The sequence below is a fragment of the Octodon degus genome, unplaced genomic scaffold, assembly GCF_000260255.1.
Source record: "Octodon degus isolate 3935 unplaced genomic scaffold, OctDeg1.0 scaffold00001, whole genome shotgun sequence".
NCBI lineage: Eukaryota > Metazoa > Chordata > Mammalia > Rodentia > Octodontidae > Octodon > Octodon degus.
Genome location: NW_004524577.1, coordinates 2,914,268 through 2,932,595, shown reverse-complemented (window position 1 = coordinate 2,932,595; position 18,328 = coordinate 2,914,268). Strand labels below are relative to the sequence as shown.

General features: G+C 50.6%; 1 protein-coding gene across 1 annotated transcript in view; it reads right to left on the bottom strand.

Moving 5' to 3' along the window:
• Prkcb (protein kinase C beta) overlaps positions 1 to 18,328 on the bottom strand; it is a 211,773-nt gene that overhangs the window by 25,646 nt on the left and 167,799 nt on the right. Inside the window, exons 12-16 of the mRNA XM_004623124.2 lie at positions 18,146 to 18,208; positions 12,932 to 13,070; positions 7,881 to 7,961; positions 7,494 to 7,601; positions 3,155 to 3,295 (exon numbers count right to left, since the gene is read on the bottom strand). Of these exons, the coding sequence (XP_004623181.1) occupies positions 3,155 to 3,295; positions 7,494 to 7,601; positions 7,881 to 7,961; positions 12,932 to 13,070; positions 18,146 to 18,208 (532 nt within the window). The remainder of the gene's footprint in view (positions 1 to 3,154; positions 3,296 to 7,493; positions 7,602 to 7,880; positions 7,962 to 12,931; positions 13,071 to 18,145; positions 18,209 to 18,328) is intronic.

Sequence of the window (18,328 nt, the reverse complement as noted above, 5' to 3'; positions counted from 1 at the left end):
CAGGGCACAGAGGGGCACGCAGGCTACGCGCGGGGGCGACCCAGGGTGCACAGGGGTACGCAGGCTACGCGTGGGGGAGACCCAGGGTGCACAGGGGTACGCAGGCTACGCGCGGGGGCGACCCAGGGCGCACAGGGGTACGCAGGCTACGCACGGGGGCGACTCAGGGCACAGAGGGGCACACAAGCTACGCGCGGGGACCGCGCCGTTCATAAGGGATCGGACTAGCTGTGCACGTGGGTGCGCAAGAGACCCTGAAACCAGCCCCGCATGACGTCCAGGGGCAGCTCCATGTTTAATTCAGTCCAAAGACATCAAGGGCTGGGTCTGCTTCCTCTTGGAACCGGAAGACAGGGCATCTGTAAGTACGCAGCCCAGGCTAGTATCCAGAAAGTCATCGTTAAACCCACTAGAGGGAAGTCGGGACACGGGTCATTCGGAAGTAACAGCAAATGCAGGGCGGCGGATCCTTAGTGAGATCAGTTGCGTTATCAACGACCTCCAGAGCCGCCTCTGCCCGAGCACCTCTAGGAGCCAGGCCTCCCACAGCCATTCTCCCAGCAGGAGCTCTCACCCTTGCTGCCCAGTCAGAGAAGACTTACGCTTGTCAATCACCAGCACTAATGGGAACTGGCTAAATGTCACCCTGGTTGGAATCTTCTGCCACTCAGATACAAGCAGGACACAGGCCACAGATAGGTCATGGATGTGTTCTATTTGCCCTGCATTATATTTAATTTTTAAACATTTCTTGCTGACACAGCAAGGAATAGGGAGAACTTATCTAAAAACCTGATTTCCAGTTTCTCACAAAGCCATGAAGGCGGAGTCAGGCTCAGCATGCGCTGAACACCAGCAGAGCCGCAGCTTCCCAGCCAGCTCCTGGCCCTCCCACTCCCTCTTCCAGCTCATGGGCCCCTTTTCCTCCTTCCCAGAATCCTCTGGGCCCCTGTAGGCGCCTAGCCCAGAAGCCAACAGAAGCTGGTTCTCATTCCCAGACTGAAAAGAGGCCTTGCACAGTACAGAACGAGGCTCCACCCCAGCTTCTGGCTCAGGGAATTTCTGGTTCTAGTCTGTCTGCAACAGGGCCCTAGAGATGCGCTTCTCGTGTGAATTTCACATTGCATTGCTGTTGCTGGCCCAGGGAGCACACTCTGAAGACCCCTGACCTGCAGGTCCAGAGTGAGCTCCAGAGGCTTGGGCTGGTGGGACTCAAGAGCCTGCATCTTTTCACTGGCCAAGAAAGGAAAGGAGGAGATCCATGTTCCGACAGCTTATAATAGCCATGCAAGAACCAAGTGGGGCGTGCGGCCCTCCTCCCAGCTGCTAGCGTCCTGAAGAGTCACCTTCTCTTTCAGGTCACCTTTGATCTCCCCTCAAAATGGTTTAGTAAAAGTGGTGGTATTGCCCAGGTATGCAGAGCCCTCCCCGACTCCAACTGTGTGCACGGACATCCTCTCAAGGCCGCACCGCATGGGCCCGACGAGCCATACTCGCATCTCTGAAAGACCCCGCAGCCAAAAGTATTCCACGACACTACCACCAGCAACAACAGCCAGCCATCCTGCCATCCACCGGGCACATCTGGAACCCTTTCTGCCATGGCGCCTGCTGTGACACAATGGGCTGGAGCGGAGACCCGACTCGGCCAACTCCACCAGCTTGTGGTAACCAACAGGCTGACCACTTTAGGTACCGCGGGCAGGGCTAGCAAGGCCGTACCCAGCCCTGTGTCTGAGTCTGAATGTCGATGACTGCAGACTCACAGGCCCCTGCAAATGAGATCAGGAGGGATGCACTGGTAGGAGGAGGGGCAGGACACACCCTGCGCAGAGCAGGAGCCAGAGGTGAGCCAGCACCTGCACAGGTCGAATGCCTGCTCTACAGAGCCAGCTCGGTGGCAGCCCTGGGGAGGCCTGTTCAGCAGCCCTGGCTTCCCAATGCCAAGAGATGCCCAGAATTCACCCAGCACTGGCAGAGCTGTGGCCTCACCATCTGAAACGAGGGCAGGGGCAGCACTGGGGAGACTGCGACCCACTTAGGACATTCGTAAACTCTGCTCCCTTTGGCCTGGGCTTTCCTGTAAGCCTCCAGCCAGGTGGGACAGACTGTCCAGATCTGGATCCACCCATCATCTCCCCTGGGCTGGATGACCTGGGCACAGCACTTCACCTTTCTAGCCCCTGTCCCCTCTTCCAAACAGCACCTGTCTTGGGCTCATAGGAGGCCTTAATTAGACGCTGCCCTGAAGTGCTAACCCCAGAGCCTGCCACGCAGTAAGTGCTTAGGCGATCAACACAACTAGTAGCATCGCCTTCTTCCTCTCGACACCAAGGACTCACAACTTCAGGTTTCAGTGACGATGATTAGGTTCACTTTTCAGCCTTAGTAAGTGGTTGTACAACCTGTAATAAAGTCACCAGGTCTGTGCCCTACTTAATTTAACAAAGAAAAATCCCCCCCAGCTGGAATCGCAGCTTGGATTAATTCAGGCGCCAACTCCTCCCTGACATTGACAAGTCCTCCCTGCTGGGCCTTTGAAGATGGAAAACTCTCCTGTGGGTGCAAAACTATGGGGGAAAGTGGGGCGTTTCGTCCCGAATTGTATGTGTGATCGCAGAGCCGCGTCTACAGCCCGAGCTCCCAGCGGGGCTGTGGCTCGGGGCCATGCCAACTCCTTCTCCTTGGGGAGAAGCTGCTGGGCGGATTGCTCTCATTTACTGACTCAGACGTAGTAGCGTCACGTTTCAGAATTCAATTTAAATACTGTTGGGATAAACAACATGACCTTTTCATTGTCAGTATGAAGAGAAAACGACACAGCTGAACCAAGGGAAGGAAGGCAGAATGAGACCCTCATCGCAGCCCCACCGTGGGCCTGCACTCTGCTCTCTAAGGACCCTCCCAAAGCTGTCCGCTGGGACAGTGAACCATGACTGAACGGCTACCACAAAAATGCAAGAGCGACTTCCTTCCCCCCATGACAGGGGCCGGGTTCTGAGAGTGCAAATCTCCCCAGCGGCACCCCACAAGTCTAGCGCGTAACTGTGCATGCCTACATAAGCGAAGTAGGTCGGAGAGCATTCGGAGCCCAGTGGACAGGAGACAGCGTGCTGTGGGGGAGCCCGGCAGCCACACAGCACCATTTACTTACAGCTTTGGGTTTATATGGGGGCTGGATCTCCTTGCGTTCGAGTTTCTCCCAATCGATATACCGGAAAAACGCGTGCTCTTTGATGTCACGCTCGCCTTCAGGCCCACAGCCCAGACGTTTGCCTGGGTGTTTGGTCATCAGCTTTAGGAGAAAGAGAGACAGTACAGTTGATGAATTTCAGAGGCGGGAATGTGAGACCCCCAGAGATGATTATTCCAGCAGCTTAAGAAAGAAACAGCAGGAGGAACTGCAGCTGACTGCGCTCTTTAGCTTTTCGCCTCAGGAAAAAGTTCCCTAGCTGGGTCTTCCTGAAGGCGGAGAGGGCGTCTCACACGACGCTACTTGCCCTGGGATGCGAGCCCTGGTGGTGGTTATAATAAAACCACAGCCTGAATGTGGCTCTGAGCTTCAAGCTAGAAATGTCAGAAAATCCACTTTGGTTCAAAGAGGAGTTTTATGCAGTTTCTAGTGTATCTAATAAGAACAGTTTCAAAATCTCCAAAGTCCCTGCTCCCACCATTAAAAAAAAACAACTGACATTTGACCAAAGCAAAGGATGCGTTCATACTATTTGCATTCCTCAGTAAAGCGCTTGTGAAAATGACAAAACAGAAGAAAAAATATTAGTCAAATGGACCCAAGTTTCAAGTAATTACTTTCCGAAAGCTTATTAAATAGTCAGAACCTGGTTCAGTTCATTTCCTGGTATCACACATTATACTAAACTCCGCTGAGGTTTCTTTGGTGTTCTGTTTAAATTACTTAATTATCAAAACTCTCCATCTCTGGGTCTCTGAGCCAGTGCTAAATAACAAGATGAATAGATGCTCTGAGAGAAAGCCAGACAGGCTTCCTCTTATAAATGAACCCAGAGCAGCAGGAAAATATCTCTGATCTCAAGACTTCGGCAAGTGCAGAGTCGAGATGGAGGAGTTGGTGGTTTTTAAAAAAAAATCCTAACAAGAAAGCATCAAAAGAAAACAAAAGCAACTGGGACCCCCAAGCCCAAGAGGCTTCCTGGAGTAGCCGAGATATTCCCAGGACTGGCCGCTGACGGAAAGTAGTGACCTCAGAAATGCACACCTGTACTGTGGGGCTTTCAGCTAGGCTGCGTCCTGCTTACAGAATAATTGACGTTCATATTTGCACACATATAATTTCCAAACATGCGGGGGGAAAATAATCATGGCCTTAATGTTCTCAGCCACTTCTTTATTACAGGCATGATTTTGTTGATTGTTACAATCACCCCAGGAGGTGGGGCTGTTATTTTATCCCCGTGAAATGACAAGGCAATCGACACCCAGAGAGGTTAAACAACCACGAAGACTCACAGAGCCAGTGAAGAGCTGGAGCCCTGTCTGCCTAGCTCCAAAATACGGGCTTTTAAGAGAAACGGAAGAGTGTTTCTATTTCCTATGGCTTCCTGGGGACACTTGTGGTCTGGCCTGGTCAGAACTAATTGATGGAGGGCAGGACCGAAAGTAAAATATCAGCAACGATGTCTCGGTGTTGCACATGTTGCGTGGGTTCAACTTCCAGGCAGAAGGCTTTGCAGCCATTATTCAAGTACTGGTCATCCCCACAACACTGCGAGGCTTCCCAAGCGATGCTCCCAACACCTACAGAAGCTGGGTCCAGAGAACAAAGATGCTTGCCTAAGGTCATGCGGCCAAGGAACAGCCCTGGGTTTTGAGCAGATCTGCCTGACTGGAATTCCAGCAGCTCCTAGCACAGCAGCCTCTGCTCATTTTCAACCCAACCTGCAGCCCTCCAGACTTCTGTCAGCTTTAAGCTTGCTCCAAGTGGACGTGGCAGCTGGAGCGAAGTTTCGTCAGGTTTGATGGCAGAAAATAGGGCCTTTAATGAGGCGACATCTAAAGAACCGGCTCCTCAGGAGCGTGTCTGTTTTCCAAACCTAGCTCAAAGTCTATGCGAGCAGGAGACGCCAAGCAGAAGAATGCTACACAGCCCAGCACTGTTCTGAGTCTCTGCCCAGTGCCCACACCCTGCCGACGTGTCTGACGCCATGTGGGCAGCTGGACTGAATTGTGGCTCTGATTCTCTGAGTCACAGCTCGCCTTGCAGGTGCACGCCCTGGGGCTGCTGCTCAGGACAGAGTGGATGTCCGCCTGCTCAGGCGTCACCTCTCCTTTGGAACTGGAGCCTTGAAGAGAGAGCCACACTCGACAGCCCGCCCAACTCAGAGAGATCCCCAGCCCAACCCAAGCAAGTCACCCCAGCCCATCCTGAAGGTTACGGGGCCTGAATTAATAGAAAACTGCTCTAGCAGGGAAACTGCTAATTGGAGCTGAAGCTGAATGCAGCTGACCTGGAAAATTCTCTCTCCTCCATGACCCACTTAGAGCCCCCAGCTGTCCGGGGCAGGGCAGGCTTGGGCAGGCGAAGGCATAGCCCTGAGCATGTATTGAGCACCTACTGTGTGCCAGCACAACGCGGGAAGCTTTCACTTACGTTACTGCATTCAAAGCTCTTTGGCATTCTGTTCAATGAGTAGTTTTAGTCCATTTTTCAGAGATTAACAAACAGAAGCTAGAGACGTGGCAGACTTTGCTCAGGGTCATGCACCTAGGCAGTGCAGTGGCTGACATTCGAAAAGGATCTCCTCATCTTCAAAATCCCCCCACTTTAAAAATTCCTATCACAGGGAATGCAAACTTGAACACTAAGAGGAACAAGGTGTGGAACACAGAAGTGATGGCATTCGAGCTCCAAGCACCAGGCCAAGCTCTGGGCTAGGTGGCTGGTAGGTAGTCGCTGGCACGGAACCTCACATGGGATGCTATCACCTGCAACTCTTCCCCATGATGACCCAGCTGCTAAGGCCTGGACCGGGTCTGCACCCATATGGGACTGAGCCAGATGGGGTTTTTGCTAATTGGAGAGGGTGTGGCCCCCATCAAGGAGGCAGGAGGTTCCAACTCAGCTGACTTGACGCTTTGCAGAAGTGACAGACCAATGCGCCAATATCCGATTTTCCAAGAGGGGCTAGACAGCTGCTTGTCTGTGGGAAACCTCCTAACCTTTACATGCTGGGAATTATTACACAAACCAAAATCTCAGTACATGGCCTCTTTCCACCACTTCCCAGGGGCACATCTAGAGGGTGTGCACCGGCCTTCGCCTGCATCCTCTTCCATCCACAGGGCGCCTCTATGCTCTAATAAACCCCGGTCTCTCCTCCGTTCCTCAGTTGTCCTCTCCCTGCCTCTCGCCCCCAGCGTATTCTAGACCAATCGCTTGGAGATGTTAGCGTCTGAGGCGAACGCACACCTGTGTCCTCCAGGACGTCTGCCTTTAACCCATGCACAGAGCTCGCGTGACTCACAGGAGCGGGCACTCAGGCAGTGGGACAAGTGCATGCTTCTAGCTGCAGGCTGGCTCAGCTACGCCGATCTGGGCTAAGCACTGGCCTCGATGGCCTGGCCATCCCAGCTGTCACTAAAGCCAGCTCCTAAGGCAGGTGGCCTGGATGAGAAAAGCAAGCTGGAAGGATGTGGGCGATTCGTCCAGGCCTGGAGCCACCGTCAAGGAGCAGCCGACTTCCTTCTAACCTTGGAAGTGTGTCCGCACTCTGGCTGGCGGCACAGCAAGGCCTCCTGAAAGGCGGCCTCCTTGGCCCGCGTTTGCTGAGAACCTCATAAAGTTGCTTTCACGCTTCCATTAGTTGAAAGATTACTCCGACAACACATGTGAAGTGGTGGCTTCAAGCCTCATGGGGACTTTCTCAAGACACTGCAACACTCCGACTTCATCTCGGGGCGAGGCCAAGGTCTCTGCGTTCTGTCAAGCACTTCAGGTCATCTCATGGCTGCACGGCGAGGAGCGCAGGCCTCGAGGGCCTCGCAGGTCACCGCGAGCATGACCAGGTCCAACACAAGATACAAGACACAAAATTTGTACTTGGAGACTTGTGTCTTGGTCTCTTCACAAATGCAACGTGCATATGCAACACGCACATGCTCTGCAGGCTTTACATGCAGACTGGTATTGCAGGAAGGGGTAACGGGCTCGGGGACAAGGACTGCGGGTCGGCTTATTAGAGAACACCTTTAAGTCAACCCTGCCTGATTTTCTTACAGCAACGATTACACAGACGTAGTGTTAGCAAGACACACGCTGTGGAGCACTGTGGAGGCCGGTCCTCTTGCAAGCTCCAGGGCTTCCTGCCTCGGTCCTTAAGCGTTCCCTTGCCCGCCCTGGGCTGGGCGCCTGGCAGTGCTCTTGTGCTCTTTCCTGTGGGATGCAGCAGCTCTGCCTCCGCCCCGAGTGGGGCAAGGCCCATGCAATGCGCACACACAGTCCTGGGCTCACTTACGCCTTTGCAGATGGCCACAGCTTCCTTGGACATGGACTTGGGATAAGCCACGTTGTGCTCCATGATGGACTGGAACAGCTCGTCCTCGTCTTCTCCCTCGAATGGGGCCTGTGGGACAGAGTGCAGGGTGGGGGCAGGGTCCCTGCCTCTGCCCTCCCCCACTGCCTCCACCCTGCGGGATCCCCCCTCGCCCAAAGGGAGGGCACACTCCAGGGCTTGCAAGGAGAGAAAAGCCTGTCCAGCAAACCTGGATAACCCCACGCCCAGGAAAGACACAGGAGCTCAGATTTCACCAAGCCATTACCAGGTTTCCAGATGCTTCTAAAGAAGCCGCGCAGGCTGGAGTGCAGGGGAACTCCTCTTACAGATCACTTGAACCCGAATTACCTGCCCAGCCAGCATTTCATACAGCAGGACTCCGAACGCCCACCAGTCCACAGACTTCCCATAGGGCTGGTAAGCAATTATCTGCAGAACAGAAAGCATCAGTCAGGAAGGCGACTGAACCCACACCTCTCGTCCCAGGAGACAGCCTCCACCAGTGCAGCAAGGTGGGTGTGGAGAGCGCCTCCCTGGCACAAAAGTCCCCTTCCCACTGTGAGCCGCAGGGCTGTCACAGTCCGGAGCAGGCCGGCGTCCCAAGGAAAGGACAGGAAGGCTACGCTTTCATTTTAGCCACTTGGGGAGTGATGAGCAGGCTTGACAGGTGAATCTGCACCCAGGCACACGCGGTGCCCGCCAGGTTGATTCTGAGGCCTGAGTATGGCATGGTATGTGTGTGTGTGTGTGTGTGTGTGTGTGTGCTTGTCTGTCTGTATGTGTGCGTGATATTTCAAAACCTATAGGTACAATGTATATATGTTTATTTAATGTATTTCATATAGGGTCTACACCGCTCAAACTCACAGTGATCCTCCTGTTTTCAGCCTCCCCAGCGCTGGGATTACAGGTATGCACCACCATGCCCGATCTCGGTGGCCAGCTCAGCATGCCCAGGGGGCAGAGCTGGTGCAGCATGTGCTGCCGGGTATTGAACCCGGTTCCTGCGCTTGCCTAAGCAGGCACTTAGTCTGCTGGGCTATCTCTCCAGCCCTAGGTATGGCATTTTAAAGAAAAGCTATTTGTTTTGTTGTACAAATTACATTTATGTGATAATGTGAATCTACATAATACTACTAAACTAAATATTTAGAAATGGTTAAGATGCCATGTGGTTTTCTTAAAACCATAACTAAAAATAAAAACACTTTATTTCTTAAATAAAATACTTCAAGAGTAATAACATTTGCCGCTATTTTGCTATTTGTTTAGAAAACATAGATAAGCTAAGAGAATAAAATAAAAATCACACATAATCCTTTGTCAAGAGAAAATTCTGCCTACTATTTGGTTTACCTCCTTCTAGACTCGTCTCTATGAATATATATTAAACGGCACGCATGTGTGGTTTACATCAGCATACGCGCTCCAGGAAGTGGGCCTTTCACAAAGTGTGCAATTCACCTAAGCTTCCTCACTAACATTTGAACACTGACAAAACCGGTTTTTGCATAATATCAAAATCGAGCGTCTTTATTAGGTGATTAGGCTTGTTCTGATGCTAAATACGAGTCCTTGTAATCACACCCATGGACCTCTGTCCAGTGTCTTCCTAGGAGTGGACACAGCGGACTGGAGAGAGTGCAGTACGGAATGCGACGGGAAGTCTCCAGGCACACACGGCCGCCCGCCTTTTAGCACAGATGGGGGTCAAACATCTGTGTGGAGGAGGTGCAGACAAGACGCAGCGAAGTCAGGGCCGACATCTGTGGGCTGAACTATCTAACTCTGAATCCTGATTTTTATTTACCAAGTACATGACCTGGAGGGGAGCTGCGTGGCTACTTCTGATTTCCTCTTCTATAAAGTGCAATTTACCCCAGTTCTGTGCCATGGGCCTCTGTGGGGGAGGAATGGTATACCACGGGCCTCACACACTTTCATTTACTAGAACATTCTCTAGTTCAGTCACGGCTTGTTTGTCTTAACACAGATACTGGAACCACCTGGCTACAAAGTGAGTGGCTACCCATGTCCCTCCTCTGCCTCTACTCAGAAAGCAGAAATCCAGAGACGCTGATGGAAGGGTACAGAGCTTCAGCTGGACAGGAGCCGACACCCCCCAAATCGAAAGTACACTATGGTGACTATAGGTTATAACGATGAAATGCACTCTTTTCTTTTTCAATTTTGCAACACGGAGGTTTGAGTTCGATTTGCCTTGAGCTACTTTGCAACACTTTTTAGTTTTTGAGACATGGTCCAGGTAAGACTTGAACTTACCTCAGCCTCCCGACCGCTGCTAGAGTCACAGAATGCACCACTGCGCCCAATATAGAACTGTTTCCCATGTTTCAAAAATACTTTGTATATGACAAGGATATATATAATTCCTCTTTGCCAATTAAAAATAAACCAGTAAATAAACAAATAAATAAAGAGCAGTGCACTCTGAGAAGTGCGTGCAAGGCTGGGAAGCCTGCAGTGCCAGCGCTTCTCACGGAAACTGTTTTTGCACGTTTCAGGCCCTTTGCGCCCCATGACAATCCAACAAGCTAACTCCTGCAAAGGACAACAGCAGCACGGAGGTGAGCGGAGGTGCTGGAGGTGCTGTGCTAGGCAAGGGCAAAGCGCTACCTGGGGACATCCTTCCCAACGCTGGGCTGGAAGGGGAGGCAACCCGGGTCTGGCGACTCCCTGGGAACGAACGCCAACCACCGTCCCTGGCCCAGGTGTGGAGCCCTCAGGAGAGGATGGCAGGTGATGCCCACCCAGGCTGCACCCAAAAAACTCTCCCCAGGGCTGTGAGGTGCAGCTGCAGCTGGGCGCCAAAGATTATCAGAAACATGACACATCCAGGAATTGGACTGCACCAGTATCTGATGTCTCAACTAATTAACCAGATGACAACACCCAAGGAGGCCACACAGAGAAAATTCTACTGGGTCTGAATACATAATCAATGTTTAACGAAGATATTACCATGTTATTATTCAAGAAATACACAAAGGTTGGGCCAGCCAGATAGCTCAGTGAACTAAAGCGCCTGCTTAGGCAGAGCCCAGCGGCAGGATTCAGTCCCTGGTGTTCTTTGCCGGCCCCGCCCCTGGGGCACACTGAGACAGGATTGAGACGGGGCGTGCTGGCACGCCCCTTAATCCCAGAGCTTGGGAGGCTGAAAACAGGAGGATCACTGTGAGTCTGATATACGTAGTGAGACCCTGTACTAAATAAATTTTTAGAAAGTACACAAAGGCAAACCTTGTGGAAAATGCAAACAGCGTACAGATGGGTACAATTTCTCTATACTGTGCTTCTGCTGGGGTGCCACAGTGTGCAGTCTCTCTGCGACCCTCGAGGTTTTCTGGGCTCTTGCATGCGCACACACTCTCACTGAAGACACAGGGCTGTGTTCTATACATTACTGTCATCGCCCACAAACGGCATCATGCTGTGTTTATCATTTTCTTCACAGTGGGTTTTGGGGACGCACTGTTACGTACGTATCTAACGCACGCTCCTGAACAGATGCCCGGATCCTTTTCCTTTTCTTTTGGTGACATCCTGGGGAATGAACCCAGGCCCTCCCCCCGTCCGAGAGTGTCCTGAGGCTGAGCTGTATCTCCAGCCCTGTTAAGGAAGTTTTGAGACAAAGCTTGCTAAGTGGCCTGGCCTTGGATTCCTGCTCCCTCCGCCTCCTGAAGCAACTGGGGCTGCAGGAGTGGGCCACACGCCCGCCGGGGCAGCTCTCCCCTCTGTAGCTACATCACGTGTACTGCCCTTGCAGCACCCGGGGGCGGGGGCTGCTGCACATGAACAAGCACAGGGGTGCTCGGGTCTCTCGAGGGGGTTCATAGGAGTTTCGGATGTGAACGCAGCCCACGTTAGCCAGCTGGCAGGCTTTGAAGCTGGTTCGTAGTTTTCATTATTAAAAAGTAATGTTGGTTTTAATTTCTATTTCTTGAACAACCAATGCTATTGAACACTTTTTTATGTATTTATTTGCCCTTGACATTTTTTCATCTGGGAAGTATATATTCACCTCAGATGCCCATGCTGTGATTGGGTCTTTGAATTTTGGCAGACTGATTTTTAAAACTTCTTTATCTGTTTTAGATTAAAGTCCTTTGTCTGAGGGACAGTCAGCTAAAATATTTCCTAATTAGTGGGACAAAAGAAAGAAATAATATATATATAAATATATATATATATGATAGCTTGGATATCTGCTGACTGTACTGCGGATTTCTACTGGTCTAGTCAAAGGAAAAGTTTGTGCTTGTTTTTCTTCTTTTTAATTTTTTTGGACCAATTTTGCATGCTTATGCTGGTAATCTGAACAACTAACATGAAAACAATAATATGCAATATCGGAACTACTGTCGAATTTCTACCATCTTGTTGAGTGAAATTCTGTATCATTTCTAATTTTTTCACTATTTTCATTCTCTTTAAAATAAATACATAAATAGCAAGGTTGGGATGAAGGAAGGGCTTTGAGCACCTATCCTTCCACACTTACGCGCCAGTACATCTGTGCCTACATGTGGTGTGTGTGTGCGCACGTGTTTGCACACACGCTAAGCTCCTGGGAAAGGAACGGTTTTGGGACAAGAAAACACAGGTTTTAAACTTTATGCAAGTTACTTCAACAGCAAGTCTCGTCACCACTGTTACCAGCCACAGTCCACAGCAACTGGCAAGAAGCTGAATGTCTTCCTCCAGGATTCTGTGCCAGGTCCCAGCTCTTTTCCTTACAAAACTCCAGCTACAGATCACAGCATGTCACTTTTCCAGGCATCAATTCAGATGAAAAAGGAAAAGGACTGCCAGGCACCAACACTGTCCTGTCACGCTGGGGGGAAAAGCCATTCTCTGGCCACCTCCTCTGGGAAGAGCAGCAAGCAGCTACAAATAGATCTTAATCTTTCATTTGTGTCTCTAGCACAGGCAGAAAAATCTGGGATCTCCCAGAGCTTATCACAACCACCACACACACTGTACACAGCCCCTGTGTCATATGTCAGCCCGGAGAATCTGTTCTGTCTCTCTCTCAACAAACATTTCAGTGTCGTAACTGCGAGATATCATATGGCCACAAGCCACAGCAGCTTGATGAAGAATTGTACTGATGTGTGTTGGATGGTTCTTTTGAGTTTTATTTAAATTTGCTTGCCAATCTTGATGTATTTTAGGCCTGAGCTTCTGGATGCCTGCTAAGCTAGTTTGCATGTGCGACCTCAAAGGGTGATGCAGAGTACGGGACCAGGCCAGCGCTGAACCTGGCTCTCGCCTGCCCCGCCCCGCCCCGCCCCGCCCGCCCGGCCATCTGGAGAGCAGCAGCGGGAGACCGGCAGGAGGCAGGGTGCGCGCGAGGCCCCCACCCCACCCGCTCTCACCTCAGGGGCAATGTAGTCTGGAGTGCCACAGAATGTCTTGGTCGTCACCCCGTCCCAGATGTTCTCCTTACACATGCCGAAGTCAGCGATCTTGATGTGACCCTCCGAGTCCAGCATCACGTTGTCGAGTTTTAGGTCCCTGAAGCAGCAGAAGAACACAGGGACTTATTCAAGTGTTATTTACCTCAAGCCAACCGTTAGTTACTTAGCATATGCAAAGCACTCAACCAGTTGTTGTGAGATCACAACAGTGAGCCAGCTCACAACCCTGCAGCGAGCGAGGTGAAGGAGAAAGAGGGCCCATAAACCGCTGGGGCTGCAGGGATTCCGTGGGCTCAGAGGCCCAAGAACCTCTGCACGTTTGTCTCATGAGGATACAGCGAAGTGCAAGCCCTAAGGACAGAGAAAGACCACAGAAAGAAACCAAGGCCACAGCACCAGGAGGCTTCTTGCATCTGGGAGAAGTCCAGGAGTCACAGTTAGCGGTTTATGGGCCCCTTCTATGTTGCAGGAAGGTGGCATAATTTTCACAAAATTATTTTTAAAGTTATCTCTGAAAATCAGAGGAAAAAAAATAGAGAGAAACTTGTTCAAGTCCACATGCTTCTGGTGTATTAGGCCACTTCCTGGAAATGGCCAAAGGGTTCGCTTGGGTTCTCTGCGTCACAGCACGCCTGCCGCACACCGACAGGTGGGCACACTTGCTGTGAGCAAGAGACAAAATCACGCTGCTCTCACTCAGATGAAAGCCTACGGCAGGTGAAGGGACAGTTAACAAGCGCTGGGGCTGCAGGGATTCCGTGGGCTCAGAGGCCCAAGAACCTCTGCACGTTTGGATCTGGAAGTACGATTCCTATGAACTCTGATAAGTGGGTGCTGGAAACAAAGACGACAACAAGATGGCAACAGGAGAAGGTCACTGCAGGGTGTCAGGAAGGGCAGCTCTCAGGCAGGAGCGCATGAGCCCCGACCTACGGGGCGTGTGCCGTGCGCTACAGTCTCCTGCTGCTGCTTCCATGTGCACAGCTGAGGAGCCTGGTTACCTCAGGGGATGCCTGCACTCCTCAGCGCATAAGATCCCCTCAGGATCGACAGTTTCTTCCTACACATGCCTTGCAGTGTTAACTCTCTGTGTTGCAGCACCAACGAGTAGGGATAATCTATAGGTCAAACCGCCTTGGACCTAACGAAAGTGGAAGAAGTTTAATTTCCTGAGAGTGGGACCACCCACTCCCCGATCCAGGCTCTCCCCGAAAGCTTCTCGACTGGACTGCGGAGGGCTGTGGTTTCTGCTTAGCTAAGCATCTTCGGATGAGTCCACCATTTCCTGCTTCTCAAACCATACACAGCCCTAACTTCTGGCCCCAGAGGCAGGCACGAACCTGTGTGGCCGGCGGAAGTACCACAGCTTGCTGGCCACGGTGATGGGGTCAGAGATGGACACGTGACACACACTGTATCCACGAGCTCTGCATTGTAAGTTCTCTTTACATTGGGGTTGGATGGGAGATAAGCGTAGAGGCTTAGGGGTAAAATATAAGCCTACAAGCTCCAGGGGTCACCCGATGGAGACCAGAGCTGGTAACGAGAGGCAGAGCCTAGAGGGTGGGTGACACAGCAGCTCATGTAACACTGCTTAAACCTCTGCAGTATGAAGTTCACACCTTGCCTGGACTTCTCAGTTATGGTAGCCAATAAATGTCTCTTAATTTACATTTGTGTGAATTGAGTAGCCAGCATTACTTCCAACTAAAAGGACACAACCTGAAAATATGTCTCTGCATCTCTTATGTGTCCCTGTGAAGGTTCTTGGTCCGAGGGGAGGTCCCTCTGCTCCAGCAACGCCCCCTTTGGCTGCCCTTGGCGCTGTCCATGGTACCAACTACAGCCAACCTCAGTGCTCATCTGCAGGTCATGCTATGTACTCCATGCTGTGCACCACGTTGGAACTTGGAAAGGCTGGACTTACAGCAACTCCCTTCAAGTAAACATACTGGCTGTACATATTATTTCATTATAATACCATGTAACACCCTTTCCACCTGACCACAAAGCCAGAAACAAGCCAGCGGGGGGCAATTAGAGGAATGATGTCTTCATTTATTATACAAAAGCACTTTCAGGTGCCAAACCCAAGCGGGTTCTGCAGGGAGGAGCAGGAGGGAGGCAGCCCCATCACACTCATTGGCACACAGACTTGCTCCGATGTTACACTGCGTCCTTCTGTTCCCCATAATAAATTCTCATTTCGGATTCAAGAGGAGGCTGGAGCAATTGTTTTCATTTTTCAGAAATCCATTATAGCCTGAATCAACACATAATCCAGAGATAATGATCAATAAATCAGACACTAAGTTTGGCAAGAAGAACCTAAACACACACACACACTCCAGCAACGTTCCTCAGGAAGCGAATGTCTAGGGTAATTTCTCATCCTCTTTCCTTAAGAAATGCCCAATGAAATAGAGAGCTAAATGAAGAGAGTGATTTGTAACATTTTTAAAGACTTTACCACCATGAACACAATCCTTACGAAACTCTAAAGCCATGTGTCTTTTTGTCAAGTAACTTTTTATGGCTTTCATTTGATGATCAATTTCAAGAATTCTGTCTCAATTAAATTGAGTTTCTTGATGGTGAACAGCAAAAACCAACTCTCATAATTTTCTTGGAAAAGGAATCTATAGAAAGGCTCTGAGGCACCCCGAACTCTCCAAGGGAGCTGAGGAACCTCACCCCTCGTTCCACGCAGCACCAGTGCTGCGCTGTGTGTACTGCGGTGAAGAGCCACACCTCTTCTGGCTGAGGAAATGAGCCGTGGCTGATAGCTGTGGTCACACTCAATTCCACGGGCACAGGTCTTTGGTCACGGCTTCTGACTCAAGGTCTTGGGTGATCTGTCTGGAATCCAAGGTAGGTCATGTGCTTGCTGCAGGCAGGCTGGGAAAATTAACATAGGCGCTGCCCATCTTTACAGTAGGAAATGGACTCTGTTCTTCCACAACGAAGAGTTTTGATGTGAATTGGCTTAAAATACAACTGTTCCTTTAAAATCATATTCATAACGGAAGGCACAGGGGGCATGTGTGGTTAGGCTAGGAGAAAGGGTTTTAGAGCAAGTATGGTCTTAGGACTCGAAGTTACAATTTTAGGATTTTAGTGTCTACCTACCACGGCTGGTACTTGTGCATGGCAGGCCCCAATCTGGCTCCCTGGCAAATTGGAAACCAGCCCTAAGTCTCACCTCAGTTGATGAGATCTCTATTTATTTCCTCTCCAAGGTCTTACTGTATGGCTGGATTTTCTTCCAATATAATTGTAGTTCCATATTTAAGCTTCTCAAGAATCTGGTTGGGTCTTTTCATTTAGCAGAACATTTTGCATAAATATCTTTTTTAAAAAAAATATTTAGTGCAGGGTCTACTGGGTCTTACGACACAGCTTGGACTTGTAGTGACCTCCTGTTTTCTGTCTCCCAAGGGCTGGGATACATTCTGCATAAGAGTTTGGACCTAATGTCAGCTGACCAGGTGAAAATATGCAGCATGAGCTATTACCCATGACCCCTGCTTTTCTTGTTAAGCACAACTCGAGTTGCTGGCTTGGATTTAGGGGTTATGTCACACAGAAGCCGCCAGAAACACAAGAACCAGGTCAAATTCATGTCAGTTGATTTTTGCAGTTCACCATCAAGTGACAAGACCAGAAATACACCAATCCCCACAAAAGGATCTCACATTGACAGAGCAAAGGGCAACAGAGGACTGCCAGGAGCGTGTCTCCCATCTCCTGCTCACACGGTGGCACCTGTTCACTGAACGCCAGCACAGAGGGATGAATGGATTATTTAAAATGTGACTTATCCTCCTTCACTACAGTCACCTTTGAGCCAGGAAAACTTCTCAGCCTTCATCTGTCCATTTTCAAGAGACCATGGAAACTGTGGGACCCCGTGTGTTCTGAGTAGCATCCGCCCGCCCTAGAGGTCACAGCTCCATTTCTAGCAGTGGGTAAGACCCAGGGCTCTGGAAGCATCCTGCAAGGCCCTACCTTCATCCCTCTAGCCACCAGTACCTCTAGCCTTGCCTACGCTACCTGCCCAGAATGTTCCTGGGTCAACCTCCTCACGCCTTATGGTCCCACATCCTTTGGCTGTAGCAAGAGGCTCAGGGTTCCTAGGCCACGCCTGACTCTCCAGACCCCGTGGCAGGATGCTTACAGAACGAGAGGCCACCATCCACCACCAGCACATCCGAGTCCTTTCCTTGCTGATTTGTTTTCTAGGCATCATTGAATACTCAATAGACCATGTTTTAAGGTTGGCTAAGGTGTCAGTCTCATACCAGCAGCATGTAGGTTCCACAGGGCGAGAGTTAGATCTGGTTTCTTTCCTGCTATATTTCCTCCACCCAAAGCAGTGCTGAGCACTTAGTAGGTTTTTGATAAATACGGTCATTGAATTAATGGAATAGACTTTCATGGCTCATTGAGATCTCTTCCACCAACCCTCATCCATCCCAGTACTGCTGGGAAGCCGCTGGCCTGCCAGCCCCTTGTGCATGGCGCATCCCCAGGCGTGCTGCCCACGCCATGTGCACCCGGGAGCACACGCAGACCCCATGCCCAGAACTCACTGACACACAGCAGCCTTCACTGCGACAGCCTGCCTCACAGGAAATACAGAGCACCGTGACTCACACAGCTATGGTCAGACACCTGCGCCTTCCAAAACTGGCAAATGCCAGGTTCTGAGCTTAATCCTGTCTTGCAGGGCAAGCTACTCAGAGATCCATTTCTAAATCATAGTGACATGCAAAAAATTTTTTTGTTTCATAATAATAATAATGTGATCTGCCATATTCCTCCAGCAAAGATTCTTTGCTTGCTCTCTAACTGTGCGGTCCACAGTCAGGAGAAAGAAGTATGGAGGCCCTATGGTGGGACTCCATGTGTTAGCACAAATGGTCTCATGTGTGGGGACCTACACCATCGCAGGTGACACTGTCCATCAAGATTTTTCTGTCACCATATCGAGCTACCCGAGCTCTGCCAGGGCAGTGGGCGAGGCTGCCTGGAAGAACACATGCCTGAGTTAGTGCTGGAGGACCCTCCCCCACCATGGGATCTAATTTTAAAAGCCGTTGAAGAAAGGCAGGGACGGAAGGAGCGGAGGGTGAGGAGGAGGAGACGGAAAGCACAGCAGCGTCCACCTACCGGTAAATGATGCCCTTGCTCTGCAGGAAGAACAGGCCAATGGCAATTTCTGCAGCATAAAATCTGAAATGAACAAAAAAGAGAGATGGAGAAATTCAAGGAAGCCATGTGCTTGACAATGCTCAGAAATCAAGGCAATGGTGAGCTGAGTATGGGGTGAATGTCTCCCCCGAGTGGTCAGCT